The sequence below is a fragment of the Miniopterus schreibersii genome (genome assembly GCF_964146895.1).
Source record: "Miniopterus schreibersii genome assembly, chromosome: 2".
Lineage (NCBI taxonomy): Eukaryota > Metazoa > Chordata > Mammalia > Chiroptera > Miniopteridae > Miniopterus > Miniopterus schreibersii.
In genome coordinates this window covers 168957230-168981246 of record NC_138102.1, presented here as the reverse complement: position 1 = coordinate 168981246, position 24017 = coordinate 168957230, and the positions used below count along the sequence as shown (strand labels likewise).

Here is a 24017-nt window from a genome sequence, read left to right as displayed (position 1 = left end):
CAGCTTCAGTATTGGCTGTGTATTATGTGCATCTCCTCTGTGGCCAAACTCTTAAGGAGCTCTTCTTGGAGACAAGGAAGGTGTCTGGGTGGAAAGTGGTGAAGACCTGTAAGAACTCTACACAAAGAGGTACTGGGAAGAGGGAGGACTTCTGCATAGAGATTTGAATTTGTTTTCTGGGGATAGATTCTTGGATCTCTGTGGAATTGAGGAACAGATCTCTTAATGGGAAGTTTCTGCTTCCTAGTGGAAGGTAGAAAGTGGCCTTTAGGTGTCCTGGAGGTTTTCTGTCTTTGTCGGTGGTAGGAAGGCTGAAAGAAATGGGGACATCAACTCCCCAGCGTGTTGCATGGCCCCTGCGAGTCTGATGCAGGAACGCATTATGTACAAGACAGAAAACCAGCCTGGGGCTCTGAGACCTTGTCTGCATACTGTCAATTTTCACCTGGTTTCATGTTGATAAATGTGATATCGGAGATCCTGTTGAGAAAGCAGCACCTGGCTAGAGGTTATTTAGCTATTGGTAAGGTGCCATCTAGACATAATTAGGCTCTAAAAGAGGTTTGGGATTGATTGATTGATTAATGGGAATAATTTGAAATTTTTATGCACAGACTTGACCTTCATGGGATGGGTAAGGATCCCAGGGCTGTACTGGTGAACAGGGCTGAAGGACGGTGTGGTGGGAAGGGCAAGCACAATCAGGCCTGTAGTGTGCGTGAGTAGCCAGGAAAAAGAACGAGGGGCAGAGGATGGGGGACCTGTTCCCAGCTCGGCCACGTACTGGCTATGTGCCGTTGGACACATCATTTAACCTTCCTAAGATTCACTTTTCTTAAATTTACAATGAAGTAAATATTGGTCTATCTCATCGAGCTACTGTAATGATCAATTTGAAAACTTATTCAACAGTTTATATGTTAAGAATTATTACTATGACATTTGACACCCCACCACTGCCGCTAACCTCGCCTTTCCCCTTTAGTGGGTAACAGATTATTTACCCTCTGGTCCTTTTTCTTGTCAGTTTTTTATTGCTGTCATTTGAACCTGCCTGGGGTGGGGGAGAGGAGGCATGGGGGAGGGGAAGCGCTGACTTCCAGTGATGTCGGGGACTGGGCAGTTTCTCAAGGCTGGCTTGGCAGCCATCACTGGTCACTTTTCCCCTTTGCATCTCTTTTCCCCCCACTGGGCCCAGGGTCCCTGGGAGGGTGATGCTAAGGAAGAAAGCTGCACAGTGGGAAGCGGCAGGATGAGGGACTACTATTGCCAGGAGTTGGTCTCGGAGCTTGCCTTTTGCTTTCTGTTCTAGAGAATCAGCAACCTCAGATTTCTATGTTGAGGCAGAATTAATTTATCCCCAGAGAGGTTATTCATGAACTTTTTAAGTGCAAAACATTTCTCAAAACTCCTTTATCTTTGGGCCAGGAGAGCACCCTCTCTGAGGCTTACTTATAAGGTATATATATTCTTGGGAGGGTCCAGCAGACTTTCTGTCTTACTTTCTTCAAAAACAGCCTCTTCTTCCCTAACTGGTCTTGCTGAAGACATGAACGTGAACCTTCTTTTTGTCACTTTAGAGAGTTAAGCCTTCTTTCTCTTTACCTTTTGCCTGCCCAGCTCTTTCCAGATTCTTGTGCAGCTCCTGGGAGTAAATTCTCTGTCATCTATACCTGTAATCGTACAGCTCATGTTATGCCAGGCACTGTGTTAGGCACTGGGGCTGCAGAGATGAATATATGTGGGTCCTGCTGTCAGGAACAATGAAACCCAGTAGTTACCTAGAGCCGCCGAGCCCACTGAGCTGATAGGAGGGCCTCCCAGGGACTTGTTCCAGCCTGTACTTGGACTTCATGGCAGTGGCTAAGGGATATGTTGGCCCAGCCCTAATCTCACCTTCACAAGTCCTGTTGGGTGCTGGTTCCCACTTGCTTTTATTTGCAGGTTCTCTGGTCTTATGTATTCACTTCTTTCCCTAGGAATTTCCAATCTAATCCTGATCCTATGCCAGAGCTATAGGGGCAGGAAGCCTGTAGAGAGTAAACTGTGCTGCTTCTGGGCTGTGGGCCAGGGCTGCTGGAATTGAAATTTTTATTTTCCTCATTGGCATCTGGATCCTTCTTTTGCAGTTACTGACACACAGTTTTGTATGTAAGATCACTCTTGTCATCTGTCATCAGCCAGCACGTCCAGAGAGTCTTCCTGCTGACACTCACATAGGCATCCTAAACTGATTACCCTGTTGCTCTTGACTCTGAACAAGTCTCTTTAAAGGGTGCAGGTGGTCCATCTGCAGAAGGGAGAACTAATAATCACTATACCAGGACAAAAATCACAAATGGTCCTGCTTCTTAAAAGGTTCATCCCTTTGATCCAATGACATTGTTTCTAGGAGCCTTTTATTGAGTAGCTACTATGAGCCAGGTGCCATTGTAGGTGCTAGGGAACATCAAACACAGAAAGGAGCTTACAGTCTCTGGGGAGATAGGCAGGTGAAAGGATGGTTATAAAAGAAGGTGGTGAGGGCTAGGGGAAGTCTTCTTCAGGGAGGGGAATGTGTGAGCATTATCGGGTACGTAAGTGGGAGTCAGCCAGGTAAGGGGAGTGGTGGGGAATGTTCTAGGCAAAGCGAGTAGTCGGGAATCCTCGCAGAGGTGAGAGAGCACATGGTGTGTCTGCAGAACTGAAGACCCTCCCTGTGGCTGGTGTGCACAGTTAAGAGAACTGGTAGGCGAGGCTTTATCTTCAAGGTTTTACAAATCAGACAAATTTATCTGGCTGGAGAGTGGCCCAGTTAGGCTTAATTTTATAAAGATCATTCCATTTGCGTGTGGAGAAGAAATAATAGGGAGGCTGGGAGAGGGCAAAAGTGGGTTCTCAGACCCGTCTAAGAATCCACTAAAGTTATTCTGGCAAGAGGGATAGCATGGGCTATAGAGAAAAGAGGGATGGATTCTGAGAACTTTGAGGAGGCAGAACCAACTGGAATTAAAGATCAATTTGATATGGGGGCCAGAGAAGAGAGAGGACTCCAGCATGAGCTCTGATGAATGTTGGCTCCCTTTCCTGAGCAAGCACACGGGGCTGGAGGACAAGCAGGGCAGAAGATAGTGACCTCAGTTTTGGATATATTGCCCTTGAGATGCCTCTGAGACATTCAAGTGGAGATGTGCAGCAGACATTTGGATCTATGGGCTTGGAGTTTGGGATTGAGGATTGTTTGGGATTGAGGATTGTGCTGGAGGTGTGGATATGGAATTTATCCACACTGCACAGATGCGTGAGGTTGCACAATCGTGAGCACAGATGAGAAGAGAAAGGCAGGGCTTGGGCAAACAACACTGAAAGAGTGAAAAGGTAAGTTCTGGTAGCAACTGGGTAAAAACCATGAGCATGTACAGTCACAGAGTGCAAGGAGGGAGATCTGAGAGGTTAAGGAATGGGGGACTGAGACACGCCTGATTTTCCAGTGAGGATCTCGGGTGTTGTAGGAGGGACCTGGTGCTGGAGGTGATGAGGGAAGGAGAGAATTCTGCCTGTTGCAAGGGGATTGAGGAGCTGGAGGTAACTGATGCAGATGCTCTTCTACGAAGCTGGGCTGGGATCAGGGAGTCATCCCTAAAAGAAGACGACTATTTCCTTTTCTGTTATTAAGGTTGGCAACACCCGGACATTCTGTACTGAGGAGAGGAGACCTGTAGGGAGGGGCAGGTTGAAGGTATGGCTGGGAGGGAGCCCTGGTAGAATGAGGCTTCCAAGGAAATGGAAGGGTGTGGGACCAGCCTGCCACTGTAGATGCTGTTAGAGAGGGTTGCGTGACAAGGATGACTCAGCCATTCAGAGCAGATTATGGCTTAACTCAGGGTGGCCACAGGTCCTGGTTGACACAGGACAGACCTGCTGTGCAGCCATTACCCCAACCAGATGATGAGTCCTGCCCCCTTTTACTTTCATGTGTGTTCTGATTTGGGTGATAAAGCATCTGGTCACCTCCGTTTACGCATTTGAGTAAATTTGTAGGGGGTGTTAAAGAGGGAGGAATTCCTACCTAAGGGACTCTTTCTCTTTTTTTTTTCCTGTGAGTAGGAGGGAAGATTTTCTATGTTCTAAGAGACCAGGAGACAAGTGCAGTTTTCAAAGAGCTGTGTGAGGAATGGAAGAAAGACCTGACATGAGTATAAAAGCACAAAAGCAACAACTTGTGGATCTGCAGCAGGGCTGAGCTGAACCGGGGAACACACACTTGCCTGGCACCACACAGTGCATGTGTGTTTCCCCCTCTCAGCAGCTGGGGTGTCAGCCAGGAGAAATGGATGTTTGAATTGACCCGAGGTGGGGACATGTAGGGTAGCTGTGACCAGAGGGTAGAGGGTGGCTGAAGCGATGGACCATGGGAGTAACTCATGCCAGTAGTCAGCTCCGAATATGAAGACATTTATTGTGGCATAGTTTGTGAGAGTGGAGAATTGGAAATGCTAAATTCCCTGCAAAGGGAGTGTATCCAGTGAATTACGGCACATTCCTATGCTGGAATATTATATAGCCATCAACATTTTGTTTATGTAGAATTGTAATATGATGGGATTAAGATATTTAATATGCTTAATGATAAGATTAAGAAAGTTACAGAATGATATGTATTAAGCAATCTCAACTATATAATCCATAGAAAAACTTTGCATGTTTTAAAAAATGCTGGGCACAAATATTCCATAATGATGCTTGTGAGAGCTGGATTTCTTTATATATTTTTGTATTTTTACAACGCTCTTTAATATGCTTTTATTACTTTTATAGTGAGAAAAAAGAATCTCTCTAGAAATAAGTATTTAAGGAAAAAGTTCTTTAAGCATGTAAAGGGGTGTATGCAACCACGGTTTAACCTGGGTTCCTTGGAAAACCACAGAAGGGAGTTTTCATTTTCTCAGGCCCCAGGGTGGGGAACATGACCAGCATGGCCTGGTGTTTGACACTGTGGTTTTGGTGTCGGACACGCCTGGGTCTGAATCACAGCTCTGCTACCAATCTTTTTTGTTGTTGTTAATCCTCAGCTGAGGATATTTTTTTTACTGTTTTAGAGAGAGTAAGGGAAGGAGGGAGGGGAAGAGAGAGAGGAACTGAACCTGCAACCGAGGTACATGCCCTTGCCTGGGAATCAAACCCGCAACCCGTTGGTGCGCAGTTCAACACTCTAACCATAGAGCCACACCAGCCAGGGCTGCTCCCAGTCTCGGCAACAGTGTGGCCATGGTGTGATCGCAAGCAAACTACTTTCTCTTGGGCTTTTTTTTTTTTTAATTTATGAAATAGGATGATACATGTCTTCAGTCTCTTCTTTATAATTCCAAATCCTAAAAAGCTCAAAACTCAGAGTCATTTCTTAAGGTGATAGCAGATCCATTTGGCTGCAGGATATGACCTGAGTTGACATCATCTTTATCTCACTTAAGTGAATATAATTTTGCAGTAGAAATATGAGCTTGTCTAATCATGGGATGCTGCCCAGGACCCATTGAGGATATTAGGTAATATTCAGTAATATACAGCGTTTCCGATAAAGGATTGTGAACCGTAAGACCTGCCTCATAGGCGTGTGGTAGAAATAAATCTGATTGCCATTGCACAGTTCTTAGCACCGTTCCTGGCACGGAGAAAATGCTGAGTGATGTTGGCTGTTGTCATTGCTGAAACTGTTGTTGTTGAGCCTTCACCAAGCACAGAGTGCCTAACTTCTGCCCTCTCTTCCTTCCCTTCCTTTCCTTATTGGGATTTTTGAGAAGACTGAAGTGTCAGTTATTATGGGAACTTGGGCTGACATTGTTTAGGACGTAAGAGTGGAAAGATGGGACCTTCCAGCAGAGAAATTCTCCTTCCTCTTTTCGTCTTCTGTATTCTAGCCTCCTGAAGAATAAATCATAGGGAATGATGCATGTTATCAGGGCACCCAGATTGTCAAAGAGCTAATCAAAGAATAAATCTTACTCCCTTGGTGGAGACTTTAACCTCAGAGCATTTGTGTTCAAAGTGGAATTGTAAATATTCTCAGCGTAGTTGCTTTACATTCAAAGATGTCCTTTGCTTTAAACTTAAACTAGTCAGTATATACTTCTTTAAAATTGAGGAGCTATTTATTGCTTTCGATAGGAATTTACAGTAAGATTTGTTATTGCAAGACCTCCTAGTGTTTTAAAACATAATTCAGGTTACGGACATTTGGTTTGCACTCACCCTTTTCAAAAGCGTCAGTAGGATACACACTCAGGTCATTACTTCTTCCTTTTTCTGGGTGAGTCAGTGCTTCATAAATTCCATGAGGGTGGCATTAGGCAGCTACATTATTAACATCACCAAAGGGAACTAAAATGTATCGTGTTGTAGAATCAAAGTTCCACGTTCTGAACCAATGCCAGGATATCTCCAGACCCTTTAGTTTGGTCACAGTCAGTGGTGATCTTGCCTCAACCATGTGACTCACTGACATTGGGATGGAAGTCCCTCTGCTCCCACAGGTCTCTGTGGCCCCACAACCTCCCTGTGGTGGAGTGTTTTTGTCTTCACATCATCAACATTAAATCACAGGTCTGGAAGACCTTCTTAGTGATCCTCTCTATAAAATTCAGTTAACTGGTCATTTAGACTGCACGCCCAGAAACTCGCTATAGCATTCTTTCTAGTAAATGGAAATAGAGTTCCCTGGCAGAGATGGCACTAATGCTTTGCAGATTAGTCCAGTGGCAGAAGAGCTAGTCTGTTGGCCCAAAATGACTGCCTGTTATGAGGTCTCCAACCTTTTTCCATTTCAATTCATCAGGTCCTTGTTGGGCCCCCCCACTACCGCGTGCCCAGCGCTGTGTCAGGACACATTCCTGCACATTCTTGGGTTCCCACTTATCCTCCGTGTTAATCCATTCATTAGCACCAAATTGCAGGGGTCTTTGCCAAGCCAATCAAGCATAATTGGAGCTTCTCAAGTCAGATCCCCCCAATTACATTAGTTCAGTTGTCTCATTAGCCTCCATGCATCGTCTGAACACATCATCAAACATATTTTCCTTCACTCTTGTCATTTTCTAATTGTTGAGAAAAATAGTTTTTAACACACAGTTTGGCTTCACCTGTTGTTTGATCTCCAGAATACAATAAATCTTTAGGCTGAATAGAGCCAAGACTGGGGAGGACAGGAGTAGAGGAGGCTTAGAAAGAAGTAGGTATAGGACGTGGGCCAACGACAGGCCCCATCCATCTCCCTGGATGGGATGCTCTGGCAGTGGAGGTAGCCCAGCTTTGGAAATGATCCATTTTGTATAAATCGGTGCATTAAAGAAATGGGAAGCCTATAGAAAAGTGCTGTCTGCATTTTGTACTATAGGAGCTCTCCCAAAGTTCACAGCTAGATGAGGGATCTCTACTTCCTGGGTGATCTGTCCTCTGGACTCGTTAGGACTTTGATAATAGAGAGAGGGTTATCTTTCATGAAGAGTGTAGGATCAGGAGTCAGGTTTTAGCTTTACTGCAAGCTGTGGCAACTTTGAGCTCATCACTCACCTACTTTATGCCCTAAATTTCTCAGCTCTAAAATAGCAATACTGCCCACCCAGAGTAGCTCAGTTGGTTAATCATTATTCTGTGCACCAAAAGGTTGCCGGTTCAATTCCCGGTCAGGGCACATACCTGGGTTGCAGGTTCAATCCCTGGTTGGGGCACATACTGAAGGCAACCGATCAGTGTTTCTCTCCCACATTGATGTTTCTCTCTCTCTCTCCCTTCCTCTCTATAAGCATGTCCTCGGGTGAGGTCTAAAAAATAAATAAATTTAATAAATAAATAAAAATAAAAATAGCAATACCCTCTCTCTTTATAATTTTCCTAACTCTATCTCCGCCAAAAAAGCTAGAGACAGTGGGATTACATTTTAAATTGCAGTCCTTGGCATCTAGTTGGTTCTCAATGCACCACCCTTGCACCCTTTCAGAGTTGATGGTCTGCCACGCCCCTAGGTGTGTTTCTCTGCCTAAGACCCATGTGTCTGTTTTAGAAAGCCTTGAGCCCTGGATTTGGGCCCTGGGGTCTCATGTTTTCCCCTCTCATTCCCGCCTGCACTTGTTAGGTTAACGGGTTGCCTCATTTCCTGTTGCAAGATAGCCTCTGTTGGCTCTACAGAGCACCCATAGGGGACTATAGCCTTTAACACAATGATGCTTTTGAGAAAGAGGAGCTGCATGCAGTTCCCAGGCTCTCTTGACCATTTTGAGGTAATCTTCAGCCCACCCAACTCCACCCCTCCACAAAAACCGGTGTGAGGCTGTGCACTGTAGTTTTTTTCAAGAGTCAAGCTCAGTGGCCAAAAGATCTATCAAAGGGGGCAGGATGCATAGGGGAGGTGCATGGGGCAGGCGAGGAGGAATGGAAGGTCTGTTTGCATCCCCATAAGGAACACTGGAAGTTATGTTGGAAAAACCTCTTCGGCCTTTATTTCCCGTGGTGGGTCGCCACGGAGGAGGGGGTGGCGCAGGGAAGGAAGACAATAGAATGCTGTGTCGCCTGCTGTAAAAGCGCACGCTGAGCAAATAATGTGGCCGGCTCGGTGGGAGCACTGCTCAATTAGCCCCAGTGCTTAAAGGAGGGTCTCCCACAGCTGTCGTGGCGGCGGGTGGGCTGGAGCAAAGGCAAGCCCTCTGGGCACTCGGGAGGCAAACCTGCAGGACTCCTAAATGGGAACTGACCTGGGGGTGGGGAGACAGCACAGGGTGCTCCAACCTGAACCAAACTCGTGCTTCTTGAATAGAGGGTCCGAGAGGGTCTTGGTAGGCTGTTCTAGGGAGAGGCCGAGTGCGGAGACCACAGAAGAGGTGACCAGGAAAGTGAGTGCAGACATTTCGTGCAGAGTGACCGACATATGGAACGTGTTATCCAGAAGGGTTACAGGCTAGAGGAGCTCCTAGAGCTTTTCAGGGGTGGGATGGGGGAGGGGGAAGGCTCAGAAACTCAAGGAGGTTTCTAAACAAAAGGAATTTGAGAAGGGTTGGAGAAATAATGAGAAATGCAAACTTGACCCAGAGTTTCTCTATCTCCCGGGCTTCTCCCCTGCCTGTCCTTACATGTTTCCAATTCACAGGGACCCGAGAAGGCCCCTGTGCCTTACTCTGTAAATTAGCAGAACTGATGGGGTGTGTGTGGCAGGGGGCAAGTAGGACCCCCAGAGCCATCTCTCACTTCTCTGTGTCCAAGGGGACCAGAGAGAGAGCATCGAGCCCAGAGCCTTGTTTAGACCTCCTGTGTGTAGGCAGACAGCTCCAGCTATGAGCGCTGGAACGATCATAGAAAAGCAAACTGATGCTTGGGAGGAGGGAAAAATAGGCTTGTCCAAGGTCTCACAGTGACTGAATAGGAAAGCTGGGGGGTGGGCACCTATTCTTGGGGTCCCTCTTAACCTTTGGATTTTTTCCCCTTCTCAGCATCCCTCTCCCAACATACAGCACAGACACACATATCACACACATACATTCAAGAGCACACACAGACATACACACAGAGATAGAGAGAGTGCCTGGTCCACATCCCAGCAGCATGTGTATTGGTTGGAATTCCTCCTCTCCCCACCTTGGAAGGCAGTGCTGCTGGGCATTGGCCCAGCCACCCTTGGGACAAGGTACAGATGACCGGTACCGTCGTGGGCTGCCTCATGGGCCTTTACGTCGCTGCCAGGGAGCTCTTTGTGAAACAGTGTGCATGCCCTCTTGCTTTCTCAGAGCCCCGGGACTGTGGCTACCAGCCCGGCTGCAGCACCAGCCTGTTCATTTCCCTGGCGGGCGGGAAGAAAATGTAAGCAAATGAAAAGATTTCACTGGCTGTGGGATAGTGGCCGGGTGAATCTAAGTGCAGACACCCTCTGGAGCTATAGCAGTAGTGGCTTGGTAGGGGGCATCCTCTCTCGCTACCCCATTTTTTCCTAGCCAGGTAGAAAAGCCACCTGTCCAGGGAGCTGAAACCCCCATTCAAGAAAAACCTTGTCTGGCTGTGTCTCCCCCCCACCCTCGTCTCCTCTCTCTCTCACGTACTCTCACACACTCACACTCTTACCCTGAATGGAGGGTGGCTTCACATCTCTGGCTGCCACTTTGCAACCAGACCCACTGGGATGGCAGCACCTCACCTGGAGCACACTTCCAGGGGACATTCCTGTTCTTCAGGGTTCCAGCCTTCAGTGGTCAGTAGGACGCAGTCATTATCCTAGAGATCCATTTCCTATCCAGCATCCAGGAGCTGACCCAGACCTTCTAAGCAAATTTAATGACCTGTCACTAAAAGATGATACCTCTGATCCCCTCTATAGCTTTCCCAGCTCTGGTTGTTTGCTTATCTCTTGCTGTGTAACAAACCACACCAAAACTTAGTGTTGTAAAGCAACAGCCATTTACATCATTTGTCATGATTTTGTGCATCAGGGATTTGAGTAGAGCTGGATTGGGGGATCCTTTGGTGCCATGTGGCATTGACAGAGGTTGCCTGGTGGTCGTCAGCTGGCCCAGGTCATCCAGGCTACCTTGGCAGGGCTGGCTGTCACATGACCCACATGGCAGATCAGGGCTCCAAAAAGAGGAAGAAGCTGCATGGCCTCTATGGCCTCTCCTTGTTACTTCACTGTGGTCAAAACAACCACAAGCCACCCACACACAAGGGGAAGGCACCTGGACACCACCTCTAGATGAGATGGGTCAAAAATCAGCAGCTGGGTTTTAAATTAGAAACATGCTTGTGCCCATTTTCTGGCCCTGATATATTTTCTGGCTAGACCCTGTTGTAGAGTGATGAATTTACTCACTTCTGCTATCTGGTATATCAGAGAGGCGCTGTTTATGCTGAAGCTTCCTCTCTCAAGCTTCCAGGCGCTCTCCCTAGGCCAGTGTCCTGTGTCTGCCCTGCAGTCCTCCCACCTCCAGGACCTCCTCCTGAGGGAATGTGTAGCCAAGCCCAGTGCTCCTCATCCCTGGAGTCATAATGGCAGCTGGCTCTTCTGAAACAGTAGAGTTAAAAAGATAATGGGGAGCACTGGTCTTAAGGATGCTTCAGAACACAAAGACCATAGGGATGGAAAAGCCAGCAGGTTGGAGGTGAAGCCATCCAAAGGGGTGCAGGATGAGAGGGAGAAGGGAAAATGCACAAAGTCCCAAAGCCCTTGAGGAGTGCGGATACCACTTGGTGGTGCTACACGAATATTTATAAGAGGAAGAAGGGAAGGATGCTGCCTCCATGGGCTACCTCTTGGGCTGGGTAAGGCTGCCAGGGCCCCAGCCCTCTCACAATGTAGTGTTAAATATGCCATGTTGGTCAGGCTCACATGGGACCACTATGCCTCCCTGTGAAAGCCCTGCTGGCAGTTGAGGCTTGTGGGCAGATTGCCTTCCTTGTGTTCTTAAATATACTGTTCTGTGTTGGTTCTAGATGAGCAGCCCAGGGCTGGTCCTCTGGAGAGCTGGGTTCTAGTTCTGGCTCTTCCACTAATTTACTGTTTCATTTTGGGCAGGTCACTTTCTTATCATGAATTTCCTAATATGTGCAAATCCTAGTAGATTAGGATGCCATTACCTGGCTTCATAGCTTCAAAGGGACACAGAGAAGCACGTAGGACCAGAAAATGAGACCAGTAATGAGGATCATGTGGACTAGTGAAGAAATGACTCAGGGTTGGCAGAGGGTGATAGAAGCACAAAGTATTGTGGCCAGAAAGAACCTTTGAAATTCCTTAGCTCAAGAATTCTTCATCTAGGATCTGTGGGTCTCTGGGTTAAGCTTTAGGGAGTCTGTGAACTGCCTTGAAATTACTTTGCAATTTTTTCCTTTATGTGCACATGTATGTTTTTTAGGGGAAAGTTTTTTAGCTTTTATTACATTCTAAAAAGGGTCAGTGATCCAGAAATGGCTAAGAACAACTGCTTTAGTCCACTAGCATTGTGTTAGGTGACACTTAACCAGGACAGCTAAGGCCACCCCAGGGGGTATTTGGAAAAGTGTGAGTGCTTTTCTTTTTTAAGTTGTCACCATAAACTGGGGGATGTGATTGTTATTTAGTAGGTGGGGGCCAGGGTTTCGTATGTAGGAAATAAAACTGAACACTGAAAAACTGTCCTTCCCAAAATACCACCAGCACCCCCGTGGAGAAATGCTGTTAGGAACCAAAATCCCAAGACTGGCCACGGTTCTCCCCCAGCCACAAAGCTGATTAGTAGCAGAGTTGGTTTTTATTCATAAATCAGAGCAGGAGATGTGCCAAAAGTCCACGTTATTTCATTTCTCTTGTCAACTGCAAGTAGACTAATACAAATAAAAGCCAAAGACTCAGAAATCTGTTTTGACTTCCAAATTCCAGCAATTTTTACAAAGACTCCCTGGGTTACTGGTCTTCTTTACCATCAAATAAGGAAATAGGAAAGGCATAGTTTCCATTTGGGGAAACTGAAGCATAGATAAATGAGCCCCATGTAGCAGAAGTATGCTTTTCAGCTGCTATGAATTGGTGATGCCAGCCTCAGACAGTGAAATGTCCTCGACGTGTCAGAGAGCCTGTCTTGGATCTCTTTCTCTAAAAAAGAAGAAAACCAGTAGTACACCAGCATGGTGCTCACTGCCTAGTTCACTGCAAGCCAGTGGCAGGCGCCTTAGACTCTGGAATGAATTGGGAGGTGTTACACGGTATTGTCTAAAAATGGATTCTATGGGGTGGCACACACAGGGGTTTGCATCGTGGCTCTGCTCCTCAATTGATATGTGATCTCAGACAAAATGACTTAATCCCTATGAGCCTCAGTTTACTCAGCTGCAAAGTGGGGTTAACAATCGTATCTGTGAGGATTAACTGAGGTAATCCATGTGAAGTGTCCTGCAAAGTCCCTGGCACATGGCGCAGCTCAGGAAATGCTAGCTGTTATTACTAGTGATTATTATGACTGTGTCTGTGATTAAAGACAGCTTTGGGTTCAGGGTGTTGGTGCCAAAAATTGCTTTCAGAGGACAAGCTTTGGGTTGGTTTTTAGTGTCACCCAGCTGCCCAGAAAGAGAGTCAGTAGACTGTTTGGGATTGTAGTCATAACGTTTATGAAGTGCCTGCCACACACTCTGTTTGGGTGGGAGATGGATTTTCTTTCTGTGTACACCTCCCAGCATAGCTTCATGAATGGGCAAAAAGGGGCTCGGGCAGTCACCACATAGCCACCCCTGTCCGGGTGAATGGTGGCAGCCAGGGTGAGCAGAGAGGGGAGGCGCCCACAGAGGGGAAGGAAGATTGCCCTCAGAATCTTCACACATGGCGGTTTCCCGGAGAGGAGATTCAGACCAAAGACAGCCACGGCCCACTGCCAATCCCTCATGCTCCTGAAGGGAGGTTGGCTGTGGGGCCCGGCGCAGGCGTGAGCGGGAGACATAGGCTATATTTGCCACAGGCCTGACTGTCAAGACTGGGAGGAGAAAGGCTGCCATCCCAGCACACTTACTGCGGCCAAGACCTCATGGGGCCAAACCATTATGGTTTGGGTTGATCCCGGCCTTGCTGTTGCTGCTCTGGCTGGTGCACAGTCAAAGGTTTGGGTGTTGCCAAGCCAGCTGTGGTCTTGGTTTGGAAGAGGCATCGAGTGTGAAAGAAATCATGCTTTGGGATTTCCCTGAGCTTCTATCTCTCAAGATGAAGCCAACTTCTTTATTCTGCCATCTTGAGACTCATTCTTTGTCTGGCTAGACAAGAATGATACTTTATCATCATCATCATTATCATTATTTATTGTAATTATTAAAGATCAATGCTCAGCAGCCCCCTCCCTGGAATAACATTAACTTATAGCTATACAGCACTTTGCAGGTAAGGCGTATGCTTGATTCATATACCCAGCTCAAACATGAGGCATAAGTTAAAAACAAAAAGGTTGACTTGGAGCAGTTGTTCCCTCATGCTAAGAGGTGAACACTAGGTGTACCCCGAACTGTGCATGAAACTGAAGCGGCCTTACCTTGTGTATTTTCACACATGGAAAATAAGTTATTGCAGATGCAGAAAATGAAACCGAAATAAAAATGTCTCAGAATATTAAATGATATGATAATTTGGGAATAGCCTAACTGTAAGCCATCCTCACCTTGGGGAACTACACTGTGTGTGCTTGCGCATGTGTGTATGTATGTGTGGTGTGGTGTGGGCGTGTCCATCCACGTGTGCACACAAGCCCATGCACGCTTACCTTCATGCACAGTGGTGGATGAGTGCTAGTGCCCAGAACAAAGAAAACTAAATTTACTAGCTAAATGCCCTTGTGGCTGCTAGCTGGATTGACACAGATTTTCTCTGCAGATCCTGCCTTTTCCACCCTCTGGCCATGAAGTGAGAGTTTGTAGTATGGAAAGGACAAAGTTAATCTGGGGTTCCTGGTTCTTGTGTCGGCATACCAAGCTCCTTTCAGATCTCCTTGCCAAGATGGGACCACGCCAGAGGGTTCCTTAGCCTGAGGAATAACTGCACTACCTTCCTCTTGGAGCTGCTGGTGCGCATTGTTTTGACAACTGCCATACCTTCCATCTCTCAGTGCCTTAGGGCCAGAGGAGGGGATGCTTTGAACAGTGTAAAATTCCTCCCCAGCAGCCGTGCAAAGCAAACTCACAGCTTTCAACTTCCATCTCAGGGCATCAAGCATGTTTTTTGAATATAGGTCCCTTGTCCATTCAGGGGTCTCTGTTCCTCGTTTTCCGGCCTCTGAGAGGGACAAGTTTAGACAGTCCTTTCTGAGGCAGGCGAGCCAACCTTCCGAAGTTCTCTGTTTAGTTTTGTTTCACTCTGGAATATGCTTTCCCTGTGGACTGTGTCCTGTTTCCCCTGGGAAGTCAGCATCTTGTGAAAACTAAGGACCTTGTCCCATTCCAGACCTTGGGACAAGTATGTCAGTCAGTTTCAGAACCCTGAGTTAAGTAAGTTTTAACTAAGGAACTATGCAGAATGAGGAATTTTTAAAGAACAGGCCAGGAATCTATCTCCTTGCCTCTACTCTGTCCTGTATTGACTTTCTGTAGGTACAGTCCTGCCCCAAAGTCACAGATTCTCAAATGAGGTCTCAGAGAAGGTGTCTCTTCCTTCCCTAGATCACCCATCACTTTTGTTTTGGGGAACTTAGAGCATGCTCGTTGCATCTTCTGGTGGCAATTATTGACTTGCTCTCTGGTCTTGGCTCCACTTGGGGCCTTCTCTGAAGCTCAATTTATGTATTTTTTTGTGCTTTCTAAGACAGGGAATGTGATAGTTGTTACCTCTCCAAAGGTGTGCTGAGAGTAAATGAGGTGGATTTTGGAAAAGAATGTCGAGCTATCGGGGAAACCTACACAGCCCTACTCCTGTGAGTTCATTTCTCATTTACTCTGGGTAATAATTCTAAGTCACTCCTTCCTTTCGTGCTTTTATAAGCCTTTCCCGCCTTGTTGGTTTTGGACTCATCTGGCCCCTGGTGAGTTAACCTATGTGTTTGCAGTTCGAATCTCATCATGCTGTTTCCAGGTTGCCAACCCCCACGGGTGCTGGGGAATAATTGGTCTGTCCTCACCGGTGTTTGTAGCACCTGCCCTTTGAGCGTCATCTGTGCATTTTAATTAATCTGCTGCTTTTTCCCTCTCTCCTGCTTCGGATCATTAATAAAGAGATTAACCAAAACCAGACCAATCCCCAGCAGAGAGCCGCCAGGATCTCTCTCCCCGCTCCCTGCCTTGTCACAGGTCAGAACTCCTTCATGTGGCCCCACTAATATTTGGACCTCGGGACCTGTGTTCAGAACAAAGCCCATTTGAATTAATTTTGCAATTAAGATATGGGGAACAAGCTTAGCTGGTCTTTTCCACCGCATTCCTTTCCTTTTTGTCATTCTACTTTTAAATCTATTGTTTTCCCACCTCTCTCTCTTTCCATTCCCTGAACAAGATGTTAGGGTTATCTGGCAGGATGTGGTCTTTTGAGCCCTTAGCATTAGTCAGAGACCATGTCATAGCTGCAGAAATTCTCCAAAGAATTAGGCCCTTCTGGATACAGCTGGATGGTGTCCTGGTTCACCCCAGCCAGAGGATGCATTTGCTTCCCAAACAAGGAGCTGTATCAGAAATCATGACATCTCTTGAATTTGCATATTAAAAGCTTATCACATTTAAAAGTGCTTCCACATTTGAGCTCATGCTTCCTCCCTGAAGTAAGCTGGAGTCTTTGTGTCTTCTTGGTAAGTCACCCTGATTTCCAGCACTGGTGCCAAACTCAGAGCTGGAAAAGTTCCAGCCAGTGCTGTGTCCACTGCAACATGTGGCGGCCTCTGCAGGGACAGGTGACCTGCAGAGGGACTAACCTGGGACAGCATCAGGCCCAGGAGGGACAGGAGTAACTGAATTTTGTTCATTGATTTCATGGGAGGAAGAGACCGGAGAAGTGGCCTCAAATCCCTGGAAACTCTGCTTAGAGCTGAGGCTTCTTGGGGAGATGCTCAACCTGCTGGTGGCAGCTGTCCTGGCTCCCGACTTGGAACTTGAGCTTCCTCTGGATATAAACTCTCTGGAATGTTTGAGAGCAGGGACAGACAGAGAGACAGCACAGTCTAATTGTTAAGAGCATCAACTACAGAGCCATACTATGATCAGACCATGGCTCTGCTTATTAGCTAGTTATTAAACCAACTTGTGCCTCAGTTTCCCCATCTGAAATCTGAAATGTAATTAGTGGCCTTAGAGGAGTTGTTATCAAGATTAAAGATTGAATGTATGTCAGTACTTGGCACGTAGCATTTTTGTTCCTGGTGCTCCCACTCTGACCAGGCTAAAAGCCTACTCCATATGTATGCAGTAAGTGAGGTTTCTGGTATACGGTCAGGAGGGACTAGGGAAATCTCGGGAGAGGAGAATCGGAACGCAGCGGGTAAGGCTCTTCGTATGTATCAGGGCAGACCTGGTGCTTGCTCTGGGCTCAGATCCTGTACCACTCTTCACCCCAGCTTCCTTTTCCATTTCATCTGCTTCTTGAATACCCAAACCCCTCTGTGTGTATTGTAAACTGAGCCAAAAAGAAGGAATCAGAAATTGCTCTCTTTTGAGTATTTTGAGGGATGGTGAAACCTTGTAGGAATGTTGCTCCGGGGACTGAGAAAACACCATATGTGGGAAAGCATTTCTAAGTGAGGAAAACAGCATATGCAAGTTGGTCAGGATCTTGGAAAGCGCCGAGCAGGGGAAATGGGCACTGGGGAGAGTGTAGGAAGGAGGTTTTACTGAGGTCTTTAACAGGTCTTTTTCCAATTATAGCCAAGAAGAGCCTAGGGACCATGGCCTACTTCAGAGCCAGGGCCTGTATTTTCTTTGGGAAAAGAAGGCAGAGTTGATTGGCTTCCAAACCAGACTTGGCAGAAGTCCATTCAGGTTGCGGGCCAGTGAGCAGTGTCTTGAGTAGATCGTGATTGTAGTGGGCGCTCGTTCAGTAAATGAGACCAGCCCTGCGCTAGGTGTCAGGCACGTGTGGATAAAGAAGACATGGCTTCATCATCAAAGAGGAGAGGCGCCGACAGTGATAACACAGTAGGTTCATTGCTTATAAACTACAGTGAGCACCAGAGAAGGAGCATAGACGTCTCTCTAAATCTAAAACTTCACTGATGTGCCTGCCTGGGTCCTGCCAGCACTGCCTTCCCTTTTCACAGCCTCTCTCCAGGGAACTAGTCGTCCGGTACTTCATGTGAGCATATGGAGGGAGACACACAGCATCGCTGATGCCACAGATAACTCAGGTTTATGTTCAAAGCCTATTTCCACTGCATCACTCTATGCCTGTTGCTGTGCTGAATGCTTTCATATAGATTTCATTACTTGCCACTCACAGTAACTTCAGTCAGGCACAAACCATGTGATTTTTGTTGAGCTGAAGAACCGAGTGTTACCTGTCACTCTCTGCTGCTACGTAGCCGTCTGACCTTAGACAACTCCATTTGCCACCACATCAGGCCTCAGTTTCCTTATTTGTAAAAATGAGGAGGTTATCTAGGGGCATTTCCTGCTTCCAACATTGTGTTCTGGTGAGTTCTCCTACCAACATTTATGGGCTTGCTCTTTAAGGAAAAAGCTGAAAGCAGATTATTGAGTGGAGTCCACAGGCAGCCTGCTGGGTTTAATGCAGCCTTGCAAATAGTTCAGAACATTTACCAGCCTGCAGATGGTCATTCCCCTGCTGATTACAGAGGATCATGGCAGGGTTTGGGATGTGATGGTAATAAACAGTACAGATCCTGAACTGTCAGGACCAATTCTCAGGGGCATTGAGCAGCTTTTTATATTAGTAACTTTTTTCATTTGTCCACCCCACCCCCACCTAGGTAGCCTGATTTCTCTGTGCTGAGTTTGTGTGTTGGGACTCCAAAAGGGGCAGGGCTGTCTAAAAGAGTCAGGAGACCTGTGTTCTAACCCACCAAATGCCTTGGGGCTCCCAGAGGCAGTGCACACTGAGGTGGGAGGGTAGGAAAGTCCACCAGGGTACAAGCAGTAGTATTATCTGTAGAGAATTTAAAAACAATAATAAAATCAGCTAAAAGTCAGTCTGCTTTTCATGCTCACTGTACTTTCAAAGCAAGATCAGTGATAAAATATTTCTACCTGCCCTGCTGGGAGCTCAGCTGGGTGTTGTCCTGAGGACCTAAAGGTTGCCGGTTCAATTCCTGATGGGGGTTGTGCAGGAGACAGCCAATCAATGTTGCATTCTCGCATTGATGTTTCTTTCTGTCTTTCCTTCTCCCTTCCTCTCTCTCTAAAATCAGTAAACTATTCTTTAAAAAAATATTTTTCCCTGACAACCATGACCTCTCCCACCTCTCCATTCAGCTCCCTCCCTCCTTGGTCGCAGCTGCCAGAGGAAGAAAGCAGGCAGCCTCAGGAGCCTTTCCTTTTCCACACCCCAGGCTCTCTCTGTCAGGTTATAGCCAAAGTCATGGCTCCAGTCCCCCACTCTGAACATGACACCCTGCCATGCAGTATTCGTGGGCTTTGCCCATTCCTCTTGACCATAAATAGATTTCTACTCTTAGCTTCACACAACTTCCCCGAGATGAAACATCTTAGCTCCTGTAGCCAAAGCTGGCTTCCTGGGTGTGGAACCAGCACAGTGGCCCAGGGTCCTGCACTCAGAAAGGGGACGCCATTGAACTCAGGGTTCAATGCTCTGTGGTTGCCATCTTGAAATTCTTGAGACTTTTACCTCCGAATTTGTGTTTTGTAAGTGAAGTGCAATGGGACAATGAAACCACATGCCTAGAGACTGCATGTTGGCTCAAACAAGGTCATACCTCCTGCAAACACCCTGCCTCTGAATAACTTTTGCACAAGGCTCTGCACGTTATGTAGCTGGTTCTGCCTTCGGCCACCCTCACTTCCAACTCTGACTCACGGCACCCAGACCTCTACCTCCACCTCCACCTCCACCTTGTGTGCACTGTGGTGTGGACACCAGGGAGAGGCTGCTGGCCTCGGAGAAGAGAGAGTCTAGTGAGTAAGCTATGTAATGCCAGGAAGGATGTCATGCTTGCCACTATGGCCATTTGGAAAACATGCCTCAGGAAATGCAAAGGAAGTGGCCATTGCTGCTGGTGGGAACCTAATAGAAAAGTTCATTTTTGAACCAGGCAGTGAGGAATGGGTAAAATTTCCACGGGAGAGGTGATGAGTGTGTGCAAGGTGAAGGGAATAGCATGTGCACGTGGATCATAAAGCATATCCAAGTACCTTTTGAATAGTGAATGGGGCTGGGGCATAGGGTATACGAGCGCAAACATAATATAATGAAAAGGGAGGTTGGGCCCGGAGTGCAAAGAACCCCTCTCTTTCCCTTGTCTCCCCTCTTCTTTAAACTGCGGCTGAGGGTTTCCTTATCTATAAATGGAGTTGGATTAAATACTCTTCTCCTTCTAATAGCCTTTGGCTCTGTACAGAGGCCACGAGCCGTAAAGATGCATCCCCAGTCCATTGGCATCATCCATCATTCTTCCTATCGACTCACCCCTGTAATGACCTTGCAGTCTATCCATTACTCTTATTCTGCCTGGGACCTCCCTCCACCAACCACACTTGATCTATTTCCTTATGAGCAGGTATTCTATGTGTTCTGAGTTTATAGTGGCTGGGCTTTGGAGGGATTTAATAATTTTTTGAAAGACATTCAGTCTCAAATTATTTTATTGCAGCTGTATTCTGTTTGGGAGTGGGGAGGTGGGAGAAGGGGGTATAATTCTAGTGGTATGTGTGCTATACTTCAAGTGTTTTCCAAGTTTCATTTTGTTGGTCCTGCAAGATTGAAGGAAATGTCACATGCAGAGTGAGAGGGAGATGAATTTCCCTGTGGGAACCATTTTCCTGGGATAATACAATTCCTAGGGAAAACTCTAGGGTTGAGCAGCAAAGCTCAGATCCTTTGCTCAGCTTTAACCTTGAGGGAGTCAGTTGTCCAGAAAGTGGTTCCCATGGAAGAAAGATGCTCCCCTTATCAGCGAGACAGGCCAGGAGCCAGGACGCAGAAATTGGAACAAAGTGCCTGCAACATTGCTGGCCTTTGGGGACAAGAGAGCGGTTCTTCAGACAAGATGGGAAAAGAGGCTGCGTCTGTGAGTCCTGGGAACAAGTTAGCAAGGGCGGGCTCAAACACAGGTATTGGGGAAACGGGGCTTTTCTATTTCTCATGGCACCTTTGTTATTTCCCTTCCGTTTCCCCCAGGATTTAGTAAAGTCTCTCTGAAAATACCAAAGGTGAACCAAGGGAAGGGTTTTTATTTTCCATGCCTAGATACAGCTTTAAAGAGGAAACAGTGTACCCCTGGGGGCCAACGAGGTGGTAGCAATGGTAATTAAAGAATGGATACCTCCCAGTGGGTGGTGTGAATCACAGGGTACAGGTCCAGATTACTCATGCAGCCACCCTGAGAGCCTGCTTCCAGGGCCAAGCTTTTGAAAATCTGAGCTTTGCTCTAGTGAGAGAGAGACCAGCAAGGACAATATCTTGAGATAAGCCCACTAATTCCACAAGGACTCAGTGGAAACCCCATTTTGAGGTTCTGCTATGGCAACAGAATGAGTGTGTTGACGGGTTAAAATGCCATTGAAACAAGGACATAGCAGAATTAGAAATCTAACCACTAAAAGAAACATTTTATAATGACAACTTTAATAAGGCAAACAAGAAAAATTAATCAGCAAGGAATCTTGCTATCCAGGGCAAGTCCGGCTCATCCATTTCAGCTGGTTGTTGCTGCCTCTCCAGCTTTTGCTGCCGGTGTGTGAAGACGGTCTCTGGGGAGCAGTTGGGTGTCCTGGGGAAGCATGACCCTTGGAGAGTTTGACAGCACCCTGAAACTCAGGCCCTCTCACAGAGCGGCTAATGGGCCCGCGTGTTCATTTACAAGGATAAGAGAACAGCTCCACTAGACATGGCCCAGCCAGGGCTGAGCTGATCTCTGATGTCACAATATAGAAGCACCCAACCCACCCCCCGGCCACAGGGTACTCCTTTGAGAGACCCCAGGGGCTGCAGTTGGGGGACAGTAGAGCTCTGTCTCTTGAGATATTTGCAAAGCTGCTGCTGCCAATAAAAGGCTGCAAACATGCATTTATAATGTTCAGGTTCAAATTCTTCATAATTTGCCAAGGTGAAGTAGGTTATGGTCTTTTCAGGCCCAGGTGATTTTTAAAGAAGTGCACATCGTCCACACCCAACAGAAGGCTGCAGGTAGAGCAGACATCAGAGGCGAGTGCAGTGGGTGCTGTCTGTCTAGGGAGGCGCAGAGGCGGGAGGGCTGGAGTGCAGTCTCCTCCTGCCTCTGCCTCCCTCATAGGAAGAGACCTAAACCTTTTAATCTGTAATTCTCTCCACTGATGTTTTTGGTTTATTTTGTTAAATATGCTTTGCCCTCTCTCTTGTGCTTATACAACATGTGCATGTGTGCACGCGCACACACACACACACACACACACACACACACACCCGTCTTTCCCATCACACAGCTACTTGGAAGTCTAGGAGAGAAAGGTGCTTTGGAGATTCAGAGGACTGGAATGCAGGCAGCAATTGCTAGGGGTGGGAGAGAGAGAGGAGCTCTGTCTCTGGCCATGAGAGTTTTGTTTGCTCACTTAGGATGGTGACACCCTGCTCTCTCTCACAGGGACACTCTGGCTCAGGTAGCTGGTCCCAGAATGATATCAGCTACCATAGCCTGCTAGTAACACCTGTGTTTCCTTTTCAGATCTTACAGGTGAACAAGGTGATGTCCATCTTGTTTTATGTGATATTTCTCGCTTATCTCCGTGGCATCCAAGGTAACAACATGGATCAAAGGAGTTTGCCAGAAGACTCACTAAATTCCCTGATTATTAAGCTGATCCAGGCGGATATTTTGAAAAACAAGCTTTCCAAGCAGATGGTGGACGTTAAGGAAAACTACCAGAGCGCGCTGCCCAAAGCAGAGGCCCCCCGGGAGCCGGAGCGGGGCGAGCCCCCCAAGGCGGAGTTTCAGCCGATGATTGCGATGGACACGGAACTGCTGCGGCAGCAGAGACGCTACAACTCCCCCCGGGTCCTGCTGAGCGACAGCACCCCCTTGGAGCCCCCGCCCTTGTACCTCATGGAGGATTACGTGGGCAACCCTGTGGCGGCGAACAGAACATCGCGGCGGAAGAGGTACGCGGAGCACAAGAGTCACCGAGGGGAGTACTCTGTGTGTGACAGCGAGAGTCTGTGGGTGACCGACAAGTCGTCGGCCATCGACATTCGGGGACACCAGGTCACGGTGCTGGGGGAGATCAAAACCGGCAACTCCCCCGTCAAACAATATTTTTATGAGACGAGATGTAAAGAAGCCAGGCCCGTGAAAAATGGTTGCAGGGGGATTGACGATAAACACTGGAACTCGCAGTGCAAAACGTCCCAAACCTACGTCCGAGCACTGACGTCAGAAAACAACAAACTCGTGGGCTGGCGATGGATACGGATAGACACCTCCTGTGTGTGTGCCTTGTCGAGAAAAATCGGAAGAACATGAATTGGCATCTCTCCCCATATATAAATTATTACTTTAAATTATATGATATGCATGTAGCATATAAATGTTTATATTGTTTTTATATATTATAAGTTGACCTTTATTTATTAAACTTCAGCAACCCTACAGTATATAAGCTTTTTTCTCAATAAAATCAGTGTGCTTGCCTTCCCTCAGGCCTCTCCCATCTGTTAAACCTTATTTTGTGACCCAGCTCCCGGGAGCCGCTCTGTAAAATCTGTGTACACCAGTATTTTGCATTCAGTATTGTCAAGGCCATGACTGTCGTTTTAGTAAACTTGTTGAACTCGGATGATGTCAGAGTTGTGTATAGACACAGTAGTACTCCCTGCTGGTATACCCCATGTTTGATGAATTAATTAAAAGAACTGTATTCACCTCCATTGAAAACGATACCTGGTAGCTCTGAGCCCCACGCTTAATCCGGGCAGCACATTAGCTGTCAAGCACTCGCTCTCCGTTGTCTGCCAAACAGAATTAGGATTTGCCACAGTGCTGTGGTCCCGGAGCAGTAACAGTGAACCTGGTAATTTTAGTTTTGGAAGTTTCTTTTCAGCACATTTGTTGTTTGGGTTGTTTAAGGATTGGATTTTTTTGTTTTGTTTTGGCTTTGGTGTTTGTTTTGTTTTTGTAAGTGGCTTGCATTCTTTAGACACGTAGGAAAAATTTTTAACCATTTGTAACAGAATAATTGTATGGTTACCCAGAGGCAAGCTGACATGGATCACGAACACTCTACACACAGAAGAGAACTGACTCGTCAGAGGTCCTTTGGTGCGAGGCCTCCCCCTCCTCTGGGGCGCCTCCCGAGCTGCGTGAGGAATTAGAAAATGCTCCCTCTCTGCAGCCAGACCTGGGTTCGAATTCTAGCTCTTCCCCTGTGACTTGGGGAAGGTTTGGAAACCTCCTTGAGCCATGTCTCTGAGGGTCAGA

General features: G+C 47.0%; 1 protein-coding gene across 1 annotated transcript in view; it reads left to right on the top strand.

Moving 5' to 3' along the window:
- The window catches only part of NTF3 (neurotrophin 3), a 64223-nt gene extending 40849 nt beyond the window's left edge, over positions 1-23374 (top strand). The window contains exon 2 of the mRNA XM_081124435.1: positions 22269-23374. Coding sequence (XP_080980561.1) covers positions 22269-23063 — 795 coding nt within the window. The 3' untranslated portion in view covers positions 23064-23374. The remainder of the gene's footprint in view (positions 1-22268) is intronic.
- Positions 23375-24017: the final 643 nt, after the last annotated feature.